At 36.6% G+C, this 22,920-nt stretch overlaps 1 protein-coding gene across 12 annotated transcripts in view; it reads right to left on the minus strand.

Moving 5' to 3' along the window:
- DST (dystonin) overlaps positions 1 to 22,920 on the minus strand; it is a 435,502-nt gene that overhangs the window by 140,448 nt on the left and 272,134 nt on the right. For 9 of the 12 annotated variants that reach the window (XM_045843503.1, XM_045843510.1, XM_045843500.1 and 6 more), the window contains 15 exons: positions 22,714 to 22,809; positions 22,024 to 22,149; positions 21,276 to 21,428; positions 20,905 to 21,059; positions 20,551 to 20,677; positions 19,887 to 20,070; positions 18,395 to 18,552; positions 17,704 to 17,882; positions 17,041 to 17,179; positions 16,046 to 16,239; positions 14,689 to 14,851; positions 13,084 to 13,167; positions 12,046 to 12,153; positions 11,366 to 11,464; positions 1,273 to 1,401 (listed from right to left, as the gene is read on the minus strand). In XM_045843503.1, the coding sequence (XP_045699459.1) occupies positions 1,273 to 1,401; positions 11,366 to 11,464; positions 12,046 to 12,153; positions 13,084 to 13,167; positions 14,689 to 14,851; positions 16,046 to 16,239; positions 17,041 to 17,179; positions 17,704 to 17,882; positions 18,395 to 18,552; positions 19,887 to 20,070; positions 20,551 to 20,677; positions 20,905 to 21,059; positions 21,276 to 21,428; positions 22,024 to 22,149; positions 22,714 to 22,809 (2,094 nt within the window). Of the gene's footprint in view, positions 1 to 1,272; positions 1,459 to 1,513; positions 4,323 to 5,132; positions 7,830 to 11,365; positions 11,465 to 12,045; positions 12,154 to 13,083; positions 13,168 to 14,688; positions 14,852 to 16,045; positions 16,240 to 17,040; positions 17,180 to 17,703; positions 17,883 to 18,394; positions 18,553 to 19,886; positions 20,071 to 20,550; positions 20,678 to 20,904; positions 21,060 to 21,275; positions 21,429 to 22,023; positions 22,150 to 22,713; positions 22,810 to 22,920 lie in introns of those variants that run through there. The other 3 variants (XM_045843498.1, XM_045843501.1, XM_045843509.1) reach the window with 2 other exon arrangements.

A 22,920-nucleotide genomic window follows, 5' to 3' on the forward strand; every position in this document is an offset into this window, starting at 1 on the left:
TCAAATGCAACTTGTTCTCCCAAGATATCCTTGCTAAGTTATTGTACCTATTTTAGTTCTTTTCCTATTTGACAGGGTGGGGAGGAAAGAAGATATTTTAAACTAAATATATGTATAACATTACTTTGACGGTTTTATACCAAATGTAATTGCTTTCAAGCTTCTTACTTCTTCTACACTTTATGAAATACAGTATGCAAGACTGTGAGCTAATATAGCTTTATTTCAATTGAATAATTCAACTATATGCCCAGGTCTGTAAACTTTGGGGTGGGGGGGGCGGTGGAGGAGATAAATTACATCTGCCTCATATCACAGGGAAAATTAGTTAAGGCACCGAAGTTTCTCCCTATATAATGATGTCAGCAATGTTAATTGATGATGAATGAGTGTTGATGCAGAGCTAGAAAGGGAAGCTAATGATAGCTAACAATAGCCCCTAAAATTTCCAAAGGTCAGGTATGGGCAGAGGGACAATGTAGGAAAAGTTTTCAAGAAAAATGCTGCTTAACTTAGTGGAAATTTTTAAGAACCCAGCTGCAATCCCAGTGCTATCACTAGCAGCAGCAGCAATACTGGAATTTAGACCAATGGCCTTGAAGCTTCGAGTGGAGGCAGACCAACAGACAGCGTGGAACACTAACGTCTCGGGAGCTGGAGCTACCCAGCTAATGCCAAGTAGTTGGGGTACAGGAGATAGCCCACAGAACTAAAGAATTCATCTAAGTAAGGGAAAGAATCTAGGATTTCCAGTCACTAACTGGAGAGCACTTCTTCATAAAACAGAAAATGTCCAAAAAAGCACAACTAAATTCAGTCCTCAAAAATGTTTATCCTAGTTTGTATTTTTGTAATGGTTGTTAAGTTTGGTTCCTCATCTGTTAAGAAAGAGACTGCATACATGTGTGAATTGGAGTGCATGGGCTTTTTCTGGGCACAAAACAGATGCCTCTGCTCTTCACAATGCTCATCACAGTAACTGAGAAGCAGAGCTAATTATTGCTGTGCTGGAAAAGCAGCACAACATATTTGTTCACTAATAATAAGACTAATACACACTTCAGGCTTTGGAATCAGAAAACACCTTCTTTCTGCCTGCCAAATACTGTGATTCATTGGGCAAGTGACTCAACCTCTCTGATCCTCATTATAACTGCCTATAAAAACAGAGTGGGGGAGTAAGGTAATGAATGAAACATTTTTTAGATGGACTGTACCATCTTATAGATTCTACCCACTATTATTATTATTAACCAGGCCCTCAGTGAATACCTTTTGCTTAGAGAAGGGAGATTTTGCAGACTTCTCTCCATCTCTCAATGTCTTGCTGATATTTGATACCCATTTCTGTAATTCTTTGGCTTTTTCAACATGCTCTTTCTTTTCTTCTTCCAGTGACTTCTGACAGATATGAGTAGTAAAAGAAGATACATTCCAGTAAATGACTGAGTCTGACATCTCCATAGAAAACAAGAGTGTAAAAAGGCTTTTATCACACACAGGTTACTGAGATATTTTATTCATTCACTTAACCATGTTTACCATGTCCCTTCGTGGATGTACTTCAAAAATGTTTATGGTAACAAAGGAAGGTGTGACAAACACTCTTTAACCTCCCAGCTGGTCTATCAGTATGACAAATTTAAAAAAACACACAAAATCTTGATTTTATTAATGAAGCACTAGAAAATATCTGTATTGCTGCCTTTGCATTAGCATCACAAACACAATGGTCTTGACAGAAAAGCACCGTATAAGACCTCGGAAAGCTGTAAGAACGGAGAATGCGTGCACACTTTTGAAAAATACACAGAATGAAGAGGAATATTTCTCCCTCTTCCAACACACAATCCATTCATCACAAAGTCTAATTAAAAATGGAAGACTGTAGTAAACATTTAATATGTAAAGAACGTGACTATATACAGAAAACTAAAAACTTTTTCGTGTTTTAAGGCAGTCTAAAACACTAGCCTCAGGGTGCTGGGAGAGAATGTACATCTCTCTTTGATTCCCTGGTGCTGTTTGAAGTGCTCTTTCAGTGAGTGTAAGGGATCATTTAATAAAGGGAAACCCGAGGATCTATTCAGTGATGGAGAGTTCTGAAGAAAGGATGTTCTCTCTGAATTTACTGGAGTTCATCAAGTTTATGCTGTATTCTCAGTAAAATACCTTTATTTTGGTGTGAGCAAGATTGAAAGAACTAATTTCAAAGCTAAATGAAACCATTTTTAAGAACAGTAAATCTTTTGTTTGTTTTTTTCAATTTAAAAATCATTCTCTCTTCTGAACAGTGAGCTATTTCCAGCCTTCCAGAAGTAAATACTGCTTTGAGTATGTGACACAATTATCCGACTGTCCATGCAGCTAACATCATCCTGCCCCAGACAGATCACATGAACTAGACAGCATCTCCCCTGTGCAAAGTTACTCAACATGTCCTATTATGAAGAATAATAGAGGCTAGAAATTCCTGTCATCAAGGGTTCAGACACTTCTAAGAGTTTAAGTCCTGTGTGGAAATCAAAATCTGCATTTTCTAAGGCTTCTTTATAGGTCAACTTTCTTTTTGTTTGGGGACATATTATATTTCTGAGATACGACTTTTGATCTTTGAGGTTAGTCGCAAGGAAGACATCTATAATACTGACCTGGAGAGCCTCTTCTATTGACAACCGGGAGTGACCCTGTGGCTCTATCAACCCCCCGGTCAAGTACTGAAACTCCAAACATCTGATTCCCATTTCCTTACTTATGATATTTGCATTCACAGCTTCCACCACTGACATCGCTTTGTTCTTGACGGGATGGTTAATCCCTGTCATTACTAATTCACACTGTCGCAGCTGCTGGGCAAACCCTTCATCAACTAGGCCTCTGTGCAAAGCTTCAGCCACCCGGTACCTTTTGCCAGTAATAGGATCAATTATGCCCCCTGTGCTGACTTGGGCTTCAAGGCATCTGAGGGCAGTAATCCGATCAATTAAATTTCTACGGGAGGCCTTTAGGACAGAGATCCTTTCTCCACTAGAAGTCAGCCAATACCCTGCAATAGGACTATGCAAATCCTTCTTGGGCACTAACTTGCTCAGCAAAGCATCGGCAAGTTCTGTGAGTGTGATAATGCCTTCCTGGTACTTTTTCAGCAACACTTTGTCAACTGTTCCCTGCTCCACAGCCTCATCAATGTTGAACTGTAATCCTGTTTTAGTGTCAGTCAGCATGTGAGAAGGATGCCCATAGGATTCAAAAAATGTGGCTTCCCTCCATTGGTATTGCTGCCCTGACAGCTCAAGATAAGTACTTTTTTCAATGAGGCTTCTCTGGAAAGCCTCATAGGCTGTCAGTTCTGTTCCTGTCTTAATATCTACCACAGAAATCCTGTGAGTTTTGGACACATTGAGATTGGAAATGTTCCTCTCCCCGAGTGGAAACAGAAAGCACTGGCAATCTACATCAAACACACACATTCGCAGTAATTCTGAATAATACAGAGTTTGCTTGTTATTGGGGTTAGGAAAAACTCTCATGTTGCTCGATGGCTCATGTAAAAACTGCAGGATGGCATTATTTAACAAGCCTTGCTGCAGAGCAATTTCTGGTGGAACTCGAATGCCTCTCACAGGGTCAATGATGCCCCCACTGGCAATCTGGGCCTCCAAAATATGTTTACCTTTTTGTCTGTCAAGCACTCTATTTTCCATGGCTTGAAACACTGACAATGTCTTAGAATTATATGAATATCCCAGGGCTGCCTTCTCTGCCTCAAGGAGCCTAATTTTGAACTCGGGATCAACAACTCCTTTAAGGACTGCATCTTCGACAGAATATGTCTGACCTGAAATGGGATCGATCATAAAACCTGTTGCAGCCTGAGCTTCTAAAAATGCTAAAGCCATCATTTTGTCTATTAGGATTTTCTTGGCTGCTGAGGCAAATGAAATCTTTTCTTTTGTGGATTCTAGATAAAGCCCTGCAATTGAGGTGGCTTTTGTCAAAAACTTGTTAAGAGTTTTCTGAACTTCTTCAACAGTCTTAAGGCCAAGTCGCAGCTGCTCAATTGTTTTCATGTCCAGAAGCTTAGCTTCAACCAACTGCCTGGCACTCACAGTGTGCCGCAGCCCTTGGAATGTAAATTCATCATCCCTAACCGAGCATGCATGATCGCCATCAAAGTTCTGGGAGGTCTCTGGTTCTAAGCCTTTCTTAATAAAATCTCTCTTGAATCCAAGCATCCATTCTTCAGCACTGGAAAATGGGTTCTTGTCTTGTTTTAATGTTGTGACTTCTGTATGCATATCATACTGCTTGTTCTTAGCTATCTGCAACAGGAATTTATAAGGCGTTAAAAGTCATCTAAAGAATATTATGCCACTTTACCCACTCTTAATCCAAATATAATGCCTAGAATAACAAAGATGAGATAAGTAAAGACAAGAAAAATTTCAAACCAAAGACAGTTCAGGAGCAGGTAATACATTTTGAGAGTCTGAAGCTTACTTTAGATGATGATTAAGGCATTAAAATAGTAGAAAGGTGAAGGGAATAAGAAAAAACAAGCAAGCTCACAGACTACAGTATGGTGACTATGAGGGGGAAAGGGTGTGAGGGGATATAGAAGAGGGTAAAGGGGGAATAAATGGTGATGGAAGGAAACCTGACTTGGGCGGTGAACACACAGTACAACATACAGATGATGTGTTATAGAACTGAACACCTGAAACCTATAATTTTATCAACCAATGTCACCCCAATAAATTCAGTTTAAAAAAGACAGGGAAGAAATTTGTCCAGAGAACATGTTAGAAATTAAAGTTAACTGCTTGGTTTTCTAGTTTTTTCTAGTTTTCCAGTTTTTTAATGGGCATATTTTTCAGAATATAATCCCATAGATATAACAGTATAGCCATTATATCTGTGTGCTTAATCTCACTTAAAAATTAAAGATTGATAAATTGTACTAAAGATTCAAGTAAATCACTAGACAATGACAGTATTATTTTTCTGTCAGAATGACAAAGAGCCAATCACAGTTAACATTATTTTTTTTTAAATTTGGTCTAGCAGAGAAAGGAAACAGGAGAGGAAACTTAACATAGGTAGCTGATAGGGTTTTACAGTCCAGATTATACCTCTAATGGTGCCAAAAGCTTCACCAGGTCCACTTCACATTTGTCATCTTGATATCTAACAGGTTGTCTGGAATTGTACAGAGTCTGGTCTCTTATCTTCTCTATTTCTGAGAGTCTTGAACTAGGGTTTTTCTCATCAAAAGTAATTTGAAATTCAGTGCTTGTTTGAGAAAAATACTCAGAGTAACACTGCTGGCTTTTCTCTTTCTCCAGTGGAGTACCTGCTGGCCAGCACTGGACATCCTTTCGTTCCACAACCTGATGTTGCCATTTTTCTTCCGACTGCTGTGGTTCTTGAGTCCATCTCAACAGAGGAGATCTGGCTGTTGGGTGAGACTGTCCTGTGTTCCTAGAGGAGAGGTCCCCAGAGTGTTGACACTCCTTCACTAACACCTCAAAATCTGGTTTGAAGGTACAGTCTTTGGTTGGGCTCTTTTTTGGGATTTCACACTGGAGCAAAACTAATTGATGTTCATGTTCCTTTATCTGTTGATCCATTTTTTGCTTCAGGTTTTCAACTTCACGTTTCTGGGCTACCAGGTCCTCCTCAAGTTTCCGACACTTTTGGTAGTTATTTGCTTCCACATGCCGCCCCTGTTGGATTTGCTCACGATATTGTTGAAGCTGTCTTTCAAGTTCTCTAATATTTGTTTCACAGAGCTTAGCATTCTCTTGAGCTCTGCAGTTTTCTCTCTGAAGAGACACAAAGTCAAGTTTGATGCATGAAATGTCATTTTCAGTGATAACTTTGGAGCCCATTAATTTTTCCATCTTTTTCCGAAACTCCTCTGCCGAACGTTTGAATTTATCAGATTCTTCCTGAAATAGGACCATCTTTTTGTGGGTCATCTGTTCCTCTATGGTCTTTAAGTACAGCTCATCTTGTACCTTTTTCAACTTGTTATTTAACTCTTGCACCTGAGCTTGCTGTAGTTGTACTTTCTGCTCACCCAGTCGCTTTTCCTCTTTGGAAGCATTCAGCTCAGCATTCAGGTTTCTAACCTCTTTCTCAGTATTCCGGATGATAATGTTCTGCTGGTCACACTTTTGTTTAAATTCACTCACTAAGTTTTGACTTTTGGCCAGGTCTTCTTCTAGGCATTTAATTCTTTTATGGAAATCCTGCTCTGTTTTCGTCTGTTTGTGCAAGTGTTCATTTGTGTTGCGTAGCTGTTCTTTAAAACCACTTGCCTGAATTTTCAGTGCTTCACACCTTTGCTGGATCGCTTGTTTCTCTAAAACCACATTGGCTGATTCTGCCTGAATTCTCTGCATCACTAACTTGGTTTCATTATTTTGCCTACTAAGTTCATCTACTTTTTGTTTTAACATTTCTGCACACTTATTACTTTTTGCCAATTCTTCCTTAAGCTTTTGGATTTTATCATTATTTTCTTTTTCAGCTTTAATATTCTGAAGCAACTGTGCGTGGCTTTTCTCAAATTGTTCTTTTAGATGATCTGATTTTCTCTGGCAGATCTGTATTCTTTCATTAGAGAATTCCTTTTCATCCCGAAAAGAATTCACTTGTGAATTTAAGTGCAGAATATCCCTCTCAGTTATTGCATGCGTCCTGGTGATTCTGTCTACTTCTTTTTGCAGTTTCCCTTTTTCCTGCTGAAGAGATTCTAATTCTAGCTCATAGTTGTGCTTTATTTTCTTCAGATCACTGGCTTCTTGCATGACTTCTTCAGCTTTACCCGCAGTTTGGTTCAACTGCCTCCCCAGTTCCCTGAGCTGCTGAGAATACCCTTCCTCTACCTGATCCTTCCTTTCCAACTCTAACTTAAGGCACATTAGTGTATTATTTGTTTCATCTAGTTTTTCTTTTAGCAAGCGAGCCTTTTCCTCAGATGAGGTCTTTTCAAGCTGGAGGGCACTGAGTTCAAATTTGAGTTCCCTCATGTCCTTCTCGGCCTTTCTGTTGGCGGTTACCAGCTCGTGCACCTGCTGCTGGAGCTCTTCTGCCTTCTGTTTGTCCTGCTCTTTCTCTGGGACAGCACATGTGGGCAGCGTACTCTCCCTACATGAATACTGAATCTCAGTTATTTTCCTCCTGGCTTCCAATTCAATTTTCTGCTTTTCTTTCAGCTGTTGCTCTGCGATCTGCTTTTGAGATGTCAGATCTTTTTCCATCTGCTTTATCCGCTTCAAGAGTTCTTCCTCATTGTCTCTCTTTCTTCTTAATTCTTCCATTAACTTATTCTTTTGTTGCTCCAAGTCACTGAGACTCGAATCTTTCCTTTTTAGGTGATCTTCCAGGGTTCTTCTTGTAAATGTGTTTTCCTCTAACTGGCTCCGGAATTTGCGGAGGTTTTCCTCCACGGCCACCCTCCTGGTCTCGGCCTCAGCCGTGAGCCTCCTCACGCGTTCTAGCTCACGCTCTGCAGCCTCCTTCTCCCGCACAATGCTCTCCAGCTCCCTGCGGTACTGTTTTGCTTCACTCTCAGCTCTGATCTTCTGCAGAGCAATGTCCTGAACATTTTGCTGCTGCCTTCTCAATTCATTTTCTGCAGCCTCCTTGACCTTCGGAAGTTCTTCCTCTACCTGGGACTTTTCTTTCTTTAGTTCAGCTACCATTTTCTCCAGTTCACTTATCTTTCCTGTAAGTTTGCTATTCTCAATCATTGTGGCCTTCTGGCGCTGCAGCAGATCTGAATATGCCCCATGGTCAGAGGTCTCCTTACACCTTTTCATCTACAAGAGATGTTTAAAAGCATCAAACCTGTTCTACTCCAATTTGTCTTTAAAAATATGAAGCCAGGCCCAGAAAAGTACTTACAAAAACAAGTGAACCAAAATGCAGAACAAGCACTACCACCATCACCACCACCACCACCACCACCACCACCACCTTCTTCAGAAAGGAAGCTTCAGACAGTCAGCAAAAGGAGAAGGTAAAAACCCTTCATAACGGGTTTTCTAAACCAAAGTATCTTTTTTTTAATCTCTCAGAAATAGTTTGATTGTAAAAATTAGCTAGCTCAGGATTTTATAGCAAGAAGGGACCTTCCAAAACATATTGCTTATAGATGAGAAAACTGAGGTACAGGTAAAATCTACTTAGGGATTTAGAGTTAATGGTTAAATAATTTTGAAAGCTTTCTCAACAGTGTTCTTTCTGCTCTCGCCCACAACTTAGTCCAAGCTGATAAGAACATACAACATATAAGAACCAAATGACATTAAAGAATTTACTTTTCCATATCTAGCCCAATGGAAATTAAAATGATATTCACATCCCTCTGTTTTATGATTAAAGAAACCAAATACAGAATTTTGGGACTGAGAGCCAAATCAGGAAATAATACTTAACATGGGGAAGAAGGAAAATTATACAAAAACTTGTCACTTCTAAAGTCAAATTTCTAACTTGTACAAATTGCCATATTAAGAAAACCATAATCAGAATTGCTAATGCAAAGGCAGCTACAGCTCCTGGTGGCTTTAGAAAAGATGTGCTTCATATACTCACAGATTTGTTGCTCTTGTTAATGACATGCCTCATACAAATCCACCTTGACATGTACCTTTAGATACTCCATAAACACAAAGATATTCATTAAATATAAATGCTTTTTAAAATCTACTTAGGGATTTAGAGTCAATAGATAAAATAAAATGTAAGATTTTTTTTACCTTGTTCATGATAAAATCAACCTCAGCTGGGAGGAGCCCATTTGGCATTAACTACAGAACTACATGGTCAGAGCTCATTTCCAATTACTATTTAGTTTCTCTTTATTAATACCATAAAGTTGTTAGTTTCATATCATCAGCCCAAACCATAACTATAAACAGTTTAAACAAGAGTTGAGAAATTATTCTAGAACATATTTTTTTAAACTGAGAAGCTTTGCTAAATTTCGATAATTTAATTGACATTATAGACCATGTATCTTATTTTGCTTCCTCAAATTTCTTGGACCGTCATAATTCTGACAAACATTTCAGTTGTCTCCTTTGCTAACCTAAATGTGGTTTAAAATAAGAACTCATTTTAAACAGAACTCACTGCAGTCTGCAATACTTAGTGCAATTGCTCTATTTTGTTATCAGAGTCAACTTCTAGTGACACGTAAGCATTTTTTCAGTTTAAATATTAAATTATCAATATTTTTATTAGTTTATTTCTAATATGGTCTTTCTCAATTTTTTATCAAACCCCCTTTAAAAGTTAGCTATTGCTAAGAAGATTTGAGCCTGTTTTTTCTTAGCTATGTTTTAAGGTTTAAAAAATTAAAAATTCTCTCAGAAAAAAAAATGTTATTGAACCCTCAGCATCTTAAAGTAATTTTATTGATTGTTAGTAATCTCACATTGTCTAGATACTCTGAATTTTTTGGCAAATACTAGAAAAGTTACTAGAAATAATTTAGTCCTATTGTTTATTTGCTTTCTTATAGATTTCAAGCTTATTCATATAAAAATACCTCAAGTTTTCTCTAACTTTCCCCCAAGGAGATACACTGTCCTTTAGTCTCAGCAATTAATATTTAATGTACTTTCCTCTCAACACCGACTCAAAAAATCTCTTTACCTGTCTAATATCCATTATAGGTACTCTACTTTCATTTCTAATTTGATATTATCTTCTGAAATTAACTTGCATCCTTCTTTGATTTCATGTTTATTATGGAAAATTCTACTCTCAAAAGACCAAGGTTTCTCATGTGGGTCTTCACAGACTCAGTGGCAGAAACACTACTCTTTGGAGTCTAAAAGCTGAGCTATATACCTTTTATAAAATACACCTTTTACATTCCATTAATATAAACTCTTAAGTGGTAAATTTTTATTCAGGAATTTTTTAAAATATATTTTACATTATAGTATTTGTATTGCCTATATTATTTTGACTTTCAATTCACTATAATTCCTTTACGTTTCAAAGGATGACAAGCATAATTTGTATATATTCAGGCTTTGTGGAAATATGATTTGGTTCTATAATTAGTATCCTACCTCATAAGATAAGCTTCAGCAAAGTGACTTGTATGTGTGCAATAAAGGTTATATATTATAAAAAAAGGAAAAGGACTTAAATTATTTTATTTAAATTTAACAGCTAAAAATATAATTTAAAAGACCTGTGTGCCATTTATACAGAACTGCATCTCTCAAAAAGTCAAAATATAAAAGTTAGGGATTTTTTTCACAAATGAGAGGTGTATGCCAATTATTTGGATGGTCACAAATATTCTGGTTCTCCTCTCTAAGCACAAAGGAAGCTAGTTATAAAGACTTGCAATTAGCTATGTTAGCAATTTAGCTGCAGAAAACTATTAACACTGAACAGACTAAAATAGTTTACAAAAGCAGTCTGATTTTTAGAAACTAAGAAGGTAACATCTATTTAACATTTACTACTGTTTTAGTTCACTCATTATATGCACAGTTATACTAAGTATAATCACCTTCAGAATTTCAACAACGGTCTAATTTCGAATGACTAATGCCAGACAATTTAATAATTTCACCATTCAGTCTACTATTTTTGTCTGTTCTGAGGTTAGGAATAGAAAGCATACCAAGATGATAAAGCAAAGTACAGTCCCTTGAAAAATACATACAATAGCCTGTTATGACAATATATATTCACAAATAACTCCTTACTCTATTTTGTGAATATATACTCTAAAATGCAGAATCCTTCAAAATTAGACTGGTAGTTAAACAATCTTATTATATACCATATCTTTTTGGTTAAAAATAAAAATAAAAACAAAAACAACCCCACAATTCTTAAAATGTACTATCATTTTGTACAAATACCTATTATTTCTAAATTAATGGCTTGTATGTTTTAAATCTGTTTTATGTTTGAAGATGTAAATTAATTATAATACATAAAACAGATGTGTTTACACGGTATTTCTGTAGACATTATAGCAGTAGTCACTATACTTCAAAGAATTATACCTCTCAACTTGAGAAAACACAAAAATTCCGCCAATGTCAACATTTCATAATTTAAGTAGAACCATTTAAGAAATCAAATGGTTCAAATTAGAGTCCTACAGTGAAAATAAAGACTTTTTTTTCTATTTGAGAAAACCTTAATACCAGTCAAAAAACCCGAAGCCTCTACTTGTTTCCATTTTAATTTTATAATTAAATACTTACTTACATATCAGCTATTAACCATGTAAATTTAACCTAAAACCTTTTCTGTTTTTCCAAACCACACTACATACTTCCTTTTTAGTTAGTTGTTCATAGTTAATGGTTACCTCTTCCTCTTCTAGCCTCTTCAGTGAATCACCAGCAAATTTAACGTACTGCGTCATGAGGGTGACCAGAGCAGTGTATCGTGTCCGTAGGTCCATGAACTGCAAGTAAGGAAAAAACAATACAAACATAACCTCCAGGTGTCCTAGTGAGTATCATTACTTACCTAATGGTAAGTAATGGTTATAATATTAACTAGGCCCTGTGACAGCAAAGTACACACTCCCCAATAATGGTGACAGGAATGAGCTTATTACTGTTGCCCAAGCCATTCTAAATGGCAATTCTCTTCTAAATTTAATCAGGAAGTATATTTATTATAATCTGCAATTAATAATTAAACCTGACCAAAGATTTTCAAAGCGTTTTTTGTTGTTGTTCAATTACAGTTGTCCCCATTTTCTCCCCATTACTCTCCCCTTCGAAGGGTTTTTTTGAAAAACTTAGTAAAATGTAATTTCTAGGTAGAAAATTTCTTTTTGGATTGATGAACAGTTTTTGGAGATGGTCAGTGGCCAAAGCTGCACAACACCATGAATGAACTGAATGCCACTGAACTGTACAGTTTTAAATGATTAAAATGGTAAATCTACCATTATGTATATTTTACAATGCAAATATATGAATTTTTTAAAGTATTGTTTTGTTGTACTCCCTCCCTTCTCTACTGAACTTTTATTACCTCTTGAATAATGAGATCTGCGGAGCTCTGCATTCTTCGGCGTTTCACTGGGGATTTTTGCTGTGAATCTACCATGGCCCGGTAGGTCATCGTTTGTAATTCGTAGTCCTAGATAAAGGAGCCAATGAAATTAAATTAGTTGAAGCAAAGTGCTAAAGCGTCCAAATTGGAAGTTAGTTTCACTGAATAACTTCAAAGAAAATATTACAAAACAACAGTTTTTGTGAATCTATCACAATTCCATCCAATCATGAGATGTCCGAAAGGTGACAATAAAATCAGAAACATTTAGGGTGGTCAGGGAAGTTCCTAAGTCTCTTTAGAAGCTCATGGAAACATTTAGTACAACATGCTAGTTACACTCGGCTCACTTTCCTCTAGTCAGGCTAGCGTACTGTGCATCTGGATGGCTAAAGCTGATTCATTGTTAAAGACTTCAAAAAGCATGAGAACTCAAAAAGTTAGAGGTTCTTTCACGGAATACTATAGCACTGTTAGAGAGAAAGAGAGGGGAAGAGAGAGCAATCAAGGGCAAAGAAAGGAGGGAGGGAGCACAAAGTAAAATGAATTTCAGAGCTCTTCAGAGTCTTTCTTATGTGTGTGGAGGGGTGTGTGTGCATGAGATGTGAGACACTGAGAAAATGAACAAACCAAGGGCTGTTGTGTGACTCAGATGTCAAAGAATTATTAGATAGGTGTCAAAAAGTTTCAAATAAAGATTCTCTGTTTTCATTTTAATCCTCAACCAAGGATATGTTTTAGGATTTTAGAGAGAGAGAGGAAGGGAAAGAGATTGAGAAACATCAATGTGAGAGAAACACATCAATCAGTTGCCTCCTGTATGCATCCCAACCAGGAATCAAACCTGCAGCCTTTCGGTGTACAGGGCATTGCTCCAATCAACTAAGCAATCTACCCAGGGCTCTCTGTTTTCACTTTTTAACACAGAGTGAAATGACTTGCAAAGGCTTTAAAAAATTCAATGTAGAATCACAAACCTGAATATTAAATGTGAGGCAGGTAACTGAATCCTCTTACCTTCACTGTAGTTGAGTACTGTTCTGCGTGTTTTTGACACTCATCCATTTTGCTCTGTTTCATTTCTATTTCTGACACCAGCATCTATAAGTACACACAATTTAAAAGAAAAATGAAAAGGAATTTATGTGCTACTGAACTACCTAAAATGCTCAGGAACTAAGAAATATCCACATCATTTAACAGTATAGTTCCTTAGCCCTTAGCACATAATATGTAATGTGCCTTATGGATAAATCACAAACTTCTAGAATAACCCATATAAGTGACCCACCGACATGGAGCTTCTGAAGCAGAAATTATAAAACTTCATAAACATTACCCAAAAGTAGACTGGAAGCCCTGGGCCCCTACCTATTCCTGATCAAAATAGAGCTAGAAATTACTGGCCCATCAAGATAGAGAAAAAAAATCTCAAAGAATTGAACTTTTTGTCAAATATGGCTGTTTAATTTTCTACCACTAAACATTTTCATTTATTTAGGATCCCACAAAACTATTGTGAACAGCTGAGTATCAAAGAGATCTCCGTCCCTGTGATTAAACAATCATTAGGAATCTGAAAATTGCCCCAATGTGTTCCTTTCTTATTCCTCATGGTTTCAAATATGATTTCCAAAAAACCAAAGTAAGTGATATTAAGGGGAGAGGATCCAAAAAATTCAGAATTTATTTATAAAAAAATTGTATATTTATTCTTTTTTAAAAAAATCTTTTTTTAAAGATTTTATTTATTTATTTTTAGAGAAGGGAAGAGAGGGAGAGAGAGAGAGAGAATCAATGTGTGGTTGCCTCTCACATGGCCCCCACTGGGGACCTGGCCTGCAACCCAGGCATGTGCCCTGACTGGGAATCGAACCTGCAATGCTTTGGTTCACAGCCCACACTCAATCCACTGAGCTATGCCAGCCAGGGCTGTATATTTATTCTTAATGTTTAAACTTCAGTCACCTTCAAAGTACTCTCCATTTGATACAATACACCTACCAAAATGTTTTCTCCACTGCTCAAAAGTTTTTGAACAGTCATTGATTTTGATATCTTTTAGTGCTTCTGCCATTTTTTGTTTCACCTCTTCCACATGGGCAAAACGTTTCCCTTTGAGGACTATTTTTATCAGGGAAACAAAAAAAAAAGTTGCTTTGGGGTAAGATCTGGTGAATAGTGAGGGTGGGGCACGGGGGTCATGCTGTTTTCAGTCAAAAACTGCTGGACACTCAGTGCAGTGTGGACAGGTGTGCTTGTAAATTATCCACCATGAAACAAGCAAACACGTTGAAAGAGTCATCAAAAAAAATTCAGAGTCGGAACACAGCCTCTCCCAACAATGCCAGCTGGTACACTGATACAGATGGGTTTCTAGAACACTCGCCTAGCAGCAGAAGCCTGCACTACAAAAGGTCCGCCCTCCAGAAGATAATTCCAGGTTTTTGGGGGACCCCTTTATATGTAAGTTTGGATTGCAGGATTTTAATATTTATGATTTATTTCCCACCTTCTTCCAAATAGCTGCTGGCTATTTCTTTTAACAAGGGAAAGGAAGATAAGGGTCATTAATGGGCAAATGTAGATATAGCCTTAGTACAAGGAATTGTGTTCACATACCTTTTGTTGATTTAACTGGGTGGCTAGGGTTTTACTATTTTCAGGCTGATTTTCCTGAATCTTTCTCTGAGTAATTTCAACTTGTTGGATCCAGTCATCTAAAGAGTGATAGGTATCTCTGTAGTACTTCAGCGATTTGCCAATGCCTTCTAAATCCCGTAATCTAAGAAAATCGTAACAGAGTAGTTATAGTTTCTAATAGTATCCATTAGGAGGGTGAAAGGTATAGAACAGAGAAGGGAGAGACAAAATAACTGTTCTCTAATGCACTAAACACAACAATAGGGGTATGTGTAGAGAAAGCAAGGTAACAGCACACTGAAGAACATCTCCAAGAGCATTCCACAGGGCTCAGGTTGAATGTAAATATTTTATTCCTGGTGTTGTACAGCTTATATTGTTTTGAGAGTCATGCACCTGATTATCCTAGGGGCAAGTCCAAGAAACTAAGGCTAAAAAGCAGGAAAACTGAAAACTTAACCATAGTTACTATCAATCAACATGTCTTAACTACCCAAAGCTTGCATCAAATGGCAGTTCACTTTTGAAATAATGACAAGATAGTTTATTGAATGGTTCAGCATGGAATGAGAGAGTACTTTCCAGGAGTTGTGATTAAATATTTCAGTTTCTATGTCTTAAAATCATTACACTAAACCTATATGTCACATAATTTAGAGATGAAATATGTTATATTTGAATATAATTTTACTTCTCAAGAATGGTACTACATCATAAAAGGATTTTATTTGCATTAATAGAAAGGTGAAATGAATGAGAAAAGACACTATTCCATTTCTTTTAAGATGAGCCCTAAAACCATCAAATTTCCTTTCGCTTTTTAATTTCAGTCACTGGGCGAATGACTTCAACTTTCTTGTATCTTTAATAGAAAATGAACATCTCTTCGGGCTGGTATAGAGTGCTGCTGCAGCCCTGCAAAACATATGGTCCATGCTCCTATTGAGTCTTGTAGGCTGGTGATAATTTTGAATGATTTAAATATTGCATTTGAATATCATAAGCTGGCAATAAGTAGAGAACTATATTGCTTTTCCCTTTAGGAAAAAAGCAAGCAGATTAACTATGCGAATGCCAGAGTATGTCAATAGTTTTAATAACATAGTTAAAAATATTGATTTTGAAGTTAAATGTCTTACTTAAGTCCACCATGTAACAAAGAAATACAATTAGAGATCTTGAAATTAACACAATTAACTGTATATGGAAATTAACTATGTATATGAAATTAACTATATATAAAAGTTTAGAAAGAAACAGCCTAAGTTCAGATTTTATCTAGACTCCAAGGATAGACATTAAATCAGTGCTAAAACTGAACAAAAAGGATACGAACCTGTTGTCGATCTGAGTGTGAACGTTTTGCCACCTTTCAGCTAGCTGATCTGCTTTCTCTTTGTGCCAGTCAAAATCGAGGTCCCGTTCTTTATATGTCTTAAACATTTCATCACTGATGGCTTTTGCTTTCTGTAGCTCATCCTCTAAGTCATGGAACACCTCTCTCTTTTCATCTACTTCAGCTCTCCATTGCTAAAATACATTAATTGGTGAAAATTATAAAAATGTGTCAACCACTCACTGGGTAAACATATTGCTTACCTAATTTTACAACTTATTTACAAATGACTGACATAAAATCAGAGAAAGGAAACATTATCTTTCATATACAAAAATAATGTATGCAGTTGGACCTTACAAAATTGCCAATATTTGACTATACTTTGATCTAAAAAACAAACCCTGACAATTTAATAAAATTCAGTGTAACAGAATTTACATATCAATACTCCATAAGCAAGTCAGCTACCTCTATAAATGTCTTTTTCATTGATTATTTCTAAAATATGTATTAATCTCTTGGTTTAAAACAGAGTGGACGCATTAAAAAATCACTGAGATAACTTTTCACAATTGTTTTTGCAATAGTTTTACTTGGCTCTGCACGCACATCTGTAGGTACAGATGAGTACGACCACCAGTCTTCTTTCTTCCCCAGGTTAATTCCTCTAGTTCCTCCTTGATCTCTTCAAATAATTGCCTCTTTTCAGCAAGAAAATATATTACCAATGATTTAATTTTTAATTTTAACTCCTCTTGATTATAAAAAGCTGCAGTCAAGAAGATTCAAACTTTCAATGAGAAGAACTTGCTTCAAATTAAAAATGCCTGAACATATTTATTTGCAGTTAGCTATGGAATTATAGAGATGTGCAATGAATGACTATACACATAATCAAGCTAAGATATTTAATGGTTGATTTTTGAAGATCTAAATGCTAGAGAAATTAATTTTAGAGTAAGATTTTGAAAACAGCCAAAAACAAGACATACCTTTAAAGTACTTATTAGATTCTCGATATTATTCTTGTCTGCTATGACTGCTTCTTCTTCACACAGTTTAGTTTCATAGAGTTTTACAAGGGCTTCTGCAGCTTGAGTGTTTTTTAATACCAAATTAACAGTTTTCAACCTAATAAAGAGAATTAAACAGTTCTAACGGCAAATGTTTATTTTTCTTTAAGGAAGTCCTAAAACACCATTATAATACATACTATAGCGTGCTCTTCATCTTGAATCACTGACACATTAACTACAAGACTAATATTCATCCGACTCTTTTCCTAATAGACAGCAAGAGCTCCAACCCATGCCCTGACTCACGAGCAGTGTCTAGCCAAAGATTCCAAGATAAGATGGTCTTCAAGCCTTGTTCAGACCACACTTGAGAGGAAAAGCCTACAGGTTGCAATAGCTAAGCTACCAAAATATAGGCAAAATGTGGGAAGATCATATATTATTCCCTAATCTCTGTGGCACATGCCCTTTCACCATGAAGCAGCATCAGAAATCCATAGAAATAATTAATATATTGTCATAAAGAAATAAAAGTAGATATTTATATCCATAAAAATGAATATTTTTAAATGTACAGCTTATACATAAAAACAGGGCAGTTGTATGAAGCACATTTATATTAAGACAGTGGACACATACTTGTCTATATAAGTGGAAGACATAGAATAGACTTGGTTCATGTTCTGAATGACCACACTGAGCTCAGACCGTAAGGTGGGAACTGATGCAGAAGCTGCTGCTTGACTGAAAAATTCTTCACATTTATTTGTGATTGTTCCCAAATCATCTTTAAGACGCTCCAGCTCTTTCTTTAGTTTCTATAAAAGAGAGAACAAACATCGGTATTCAGTTTTCACTCCAGACCAGGCATCGTTCTTTAAACAGTTTTAAAACTCACATTTTACATTATGATCATTACCTTAAAATTCTACATATTCTTTACTTTCTCTTTATCTAAGAAAACTAAGCCATAGCATTCAAGTGTTATTATCAGTAATTCCTTTACTGCCCACCTTTTCAGACCAAGTATTTACCCAATGCTTTTGCACGTAGCAGATGATCAACAAACATCTAATGACTTCCACTGGGGGAAGCCCTTACTGCCTCCACCAAAGTGAGCAAGAGGGCACACCTTCCTCTGTTTACATGAGTCAGAGATAGAAGTGAATTATAGAATCCGAGTTTACAATATGCAATAAAAACACAATCAGACCTCACAAAGTGTCACTGGACAAAGTTGAGCATGTAAGAAGTCACAGCAGTTGACAGTCATTAAAGATAGTAATTTACCTTAAGTCAAATTTTGTCCCAACACATTTATAAATCTCACCTCCTGCTCTGTGATTCTGAACACACTTTCATGCAAATCGTCTCTTTCCAGCGGAGTTCGGATCTGTCTGATCAACCGATCTTCACAGTTCTCTAACCGAAGTCTAATGTTTCTCACTTCAGAGATGTAGAGATTGTACACTGATTCCTCTTGCTCCTCTGCGAAAGCAAATATAATGTTCAGAAAGTACCTTGTTTTCTATCTTTTGGATGCTCTTGCTTATGTTTGAATATGGCAGTTTTACTATGTCTTGGGGCACGGTGAGTCAAAGTAATGTTACCAGCTATCATCACAAACCCAATCTAAATCTTTGTAAACTTTACAATTTACAAAGATTTAATAAAATTCCCTTAATGCCATTTGGAGTACCCATTTCTGATTTATTACATCCAAGAAAAGTAATATATTGCTCTTTTATGTTCATGAAAAATGTCAATCACATTAGTTGCAGATTATAAAAATTAAATAAAAATCCTTAAAAATTAAACATAGATTAAAATGTGTTACTGTTTTAAATTTTTAAAAATAGAATATTACTAGTACAGTTTTTGTCTCTAAGTAACTTCAAAAGACAATGTAATAAAATTTATACTTAACAAAAGTTAACTACAAAATGTTTTTTCCTTTAACCTCTGCATCAAATCCAAGATTGGTTATGGAAAATCTCTGCACCTTCCTCTCACTTTTGCTTTGAATCTAAAAGTGCTCTAAAAAAGAGTATCATTGGTTTTTTTAAGATTTTATTTATTTAATTTTAGAGAGAGGAGAAGGGAGGGAGAAAGAAAGGGAGAGATGCATCAGTGTGTGGGCCTTTTGAGTGCCTCTTACTGGGGACCTGACCTACAACCCAGGCATGTGCCCTGACTGGGAATCAAACTGGTGACCCTTTGGTTCACAGACTAGCACTCAATCCACTGAGCCACACCAGCCAGGGCAGAATGTCATTTTTTAAAATCCAAGATTGATACATAGAAAATAATTAGGCCCTGGCAGGGTAGCTCAGTTGGACAGAGTGTCGGCTAGATACCTCAAGGTTGCAGGTTCTATGCTTGATCAGGGTACACAAAAGAATCAATCAATGAATGCATAAATCAGTGCAACAACAAAAACAATGTTTCTCTCTTTTTCTCTCTCAAATCAATAAATTAGAAAAAGAAAAATAACTGAATCTTTTCTGAAATGAAAAGACCATCACTCTGAACATGATATTGCGAAACAGTGAAAATGTTGAAAAGTAGATGCATTAAGATTTCATTGTCTGTCATACTGTTTGGTTGGCATCTTTTAACTAACTCATCATTTAGGAATAAATTAATCCCTTTTTGCAAGTTCTCACCTTAAGCATGCTTTCAACATTTCAACAATTGTGTCTGCCCATCATAGGCAGAGTGGCATAACACACCTAAGGCTGAAATTCCCATTCAGGGCAGAAAATAGCCTGTACTAAACACCTATGGGAGGTGGAAAAAAAAAAAGGATTCCCATACTTTACCTCGTTCTGCAGATTTAAGAAGTTCTTGATAATACTGCTTACACACATTAACCTCCTTTTCTAGCTGTGTTATATCTGAACCTGAAAATATTTGGGATTCCTGGCTATCTTCCAGAAAATCTTCAAAACGAGACTGTAGATTACTCAGAACTTGCTGATGCTCACCAGGTAACATTGTCTTTATCTGAAGAAGAAAAATGACCATACAATTAAGTGACCAGAGTCCTCAGAGCTAAATTTAAATGGGACAGATCTCAAACTAGGGTCTCATGGTATAGGCCAGTTTATATTAATCATCATAAATAGAATAATCATTTGAAATTAATTTTCCTCTTCACTAACAACTTCAGGTTCTAAAAGACAAAGAAAAACAAGACTATAAAATTCTATAAATGAAGTTACACTGTACTCAGCTCTAGAAGTCCAAACACTATATCTTGTCTCCCTATCAAAATATACTAAGCATTAAATGAAATGTGAGATCTCCCGGATTTCTTCGAAAGCTCCCTGTATACAATAGGTATATAACAAATAGCCATTGAGTGAATGAATATTGGCTCTGCTGAACTCTATCCTATTCTATAGCAAATGCAAACTCTACTCTTCATAACAAGGTGCCCCATGTTTTTGGACAGATTGGGTTGAGGTATAGGTTTACACTTACGGAAGCCACATTGCTAGCCCGAATTTTATCAATTTCATTGATGAGATAATGCCAGGATACTACACTCTTCATATTTATATGCGTCTCATGCCAAAGAGTTAGGACATTCTGGTACTGTTGCTCAATTCTGAAATATGTGAAAGAAAACACAGATTAAGCTTTTTTACTCCCTCTGAAAACACACTACAATTTTTTTCTTTTGTGTATGTGTGTGTGTATGTGTGTGTGAAATATCCCATGTTTACTAGTTTTAGATCCTTCTGATCCTGTGGGCCTAGACAAATGCCGGTTATTTCTTTAACCTTCAGAGAGCTTCCAAGACCAGGGGTCTGTTTTTAGCTACTGCATACGTACCTGTTTGCAAAATCAACCGCTTCTTTGTTTGGAGGTGGGACTGTGAAGCACACAGATGGCACCATCGCCTCATTCCCAGTGGGGCTAATGACTTTCCACTTAGCACGATGAGAGTTGTTCGCCAAAACACATTCATCATCTTTGTAAATGGTTATCTGATTTAAAACGAAGAACAGAATAGCTAAATGAAATCATTGTTGACTAATCTTTTTTCCATACCCAAACTTGGGTTTATTGGTGTGTGTGTTTGTGTGTGCGTGCGTGTGTGTTTTTGTTTGAGGTGGAAAACTTTACTAGTGAGCAATATGACCTCATTTTTTAAATATATGCATAATGCCAGGAACTGGTCTGTTTCTAGGAGTCGTGAGTACCTCAATTTGTCTGTAATCACAGATGGCTTTGATTGGAATAGATGTTTTGAGCAGACAGTCCGGATTCCTAGGCTTCAGCTGAATTATGGTTTTTGCTCTCCCCATCAGGCTTGCCACTGTGCTTTTATACTGCAGAAGTTCTTCTTTCTCTTCCTAAGTAATAAATGAGATGGATTTTAAATGGTAGAAGATTTGTATTCTGTGCTGTTTTAGGGCTTTCCACAAACGTAACCATGAGAAAAGCCTGCCCTGACCCCATGATCTAAATTTTCAATCCCTCCCCACTCCCTCTTGTATGTTTCTGCCCTTGTTTTGTTGTGTTTTTCCTCTTTAGCATACAAATATATTTTACTTATTTCAATGTTTATTATCTACTCCCACCTCTAGCATGCAAGCCCCACGAGGGTAGGGATTCTTGTCTGTTTTGTTCATGCTCTATCTACAGCAGGTAAAACAGTACCTGCAACATAGAAAATACTTAACAAGCATTTGTGGAATGAACGACCACACACACACAGAGAACACTGTTAAAGCATTTTAAAATAACAAGGTTATCACATAAAAAATACTTTTTTATGTTTGTTACCAAAAAAGATACTAAAACAATGTTTAAATGCTTAATTAAATGAAGTGGAATTACTAAGACTACCAATAAAATATAAAGTCCTGCACCCATAAAAATATAATAAAAACGATCTAACCCCCATGTTGCATTACTAATGAAGTTCCTAGATTTTCTTAGTAGTACCATTGACTCCTGCACAAGGTCTTCCAGCTTGTGAATGCTGCTCGATCTATCACAGCTGTACTTCCGCTGAATGGCATCTTTTAGATTCCTTAAGTAATCATTAGCTTCTTTGGCATCATTGAAAAACTGGGGGAAGACAAAAACTGGTAGTTCAAGTATATTAAATACCAGTAAAGCACACAGTTACCCAGTTCAATTACAAGGGCCCTGTGTGTAGCCCTCATCAGTGGGAACAGCATAAAATCAAATTAGTACAACTCAATAGCCACATCCTTCCTTTAAAGAAACAACTCTTGTACTTTGATAATTGTGATTGAATACTAAATGTCCAAGATTTACTAAATTTGAAACAATTGTAGGGGTGAAATTCCAACAATAATTTAAAACTTCTGAAGAATAACAAAAAAGAAGAGCTGTCTGTAATGACTACCTGTAATAAAAATACTTCCTTAATAAGAGATGCATTTGTGAAATAAAGATTTTTCTGACACTTTAAGGATTTCCTCCTTAACAGAATGCTTCTATGTGTCCTATAGAACATATATGCTTTATATCCGACAGCAATCAAAATTCTGTTTATTTCCCCAGCACATTACAGACATGTATCTTACAACAGATTATGAAAACATTTTCTGTAAGTCAGCCAACATCACAGTGGCATCGACTAAGGCTGTGATTCCGTTCCCATACCTCGAAGTAAGCAGTGTTTTCCTTGATGTGTTGCTCCACACACTGGCAGAGCTGCAAGATCCAGCTCCACTGCGTCTGCATCGCTGCGCGGTAGGCCTTGAGGACAAAGCACAGCTACAGTCACTGCTGCTGGACAATGGCAGGCGTGCACCACAGTGCTTCTAGGATCAGAGACTCCACTATCTACACAGATGGTAGGACTTTGTT

The sequence above is a fragment of the Phyllostomus hastatus genome, unplaced genomic scaffold, assembly GCF_019186645.2.
Source record: "Phyllostomus hastatus isolate PE091 unplaced genomic scaffold, TTU_PhHast_1.1 phas_contig_40, whole genome shotgun sequence".
Classification (NCBI taxonomy): domain Eukaryota; kingdom Metazoa; phylum Chordata; class Mammalia; order Chiroptera; family Phyllostomidae; genus Phyllostomus; species Phyllostomus hastatus.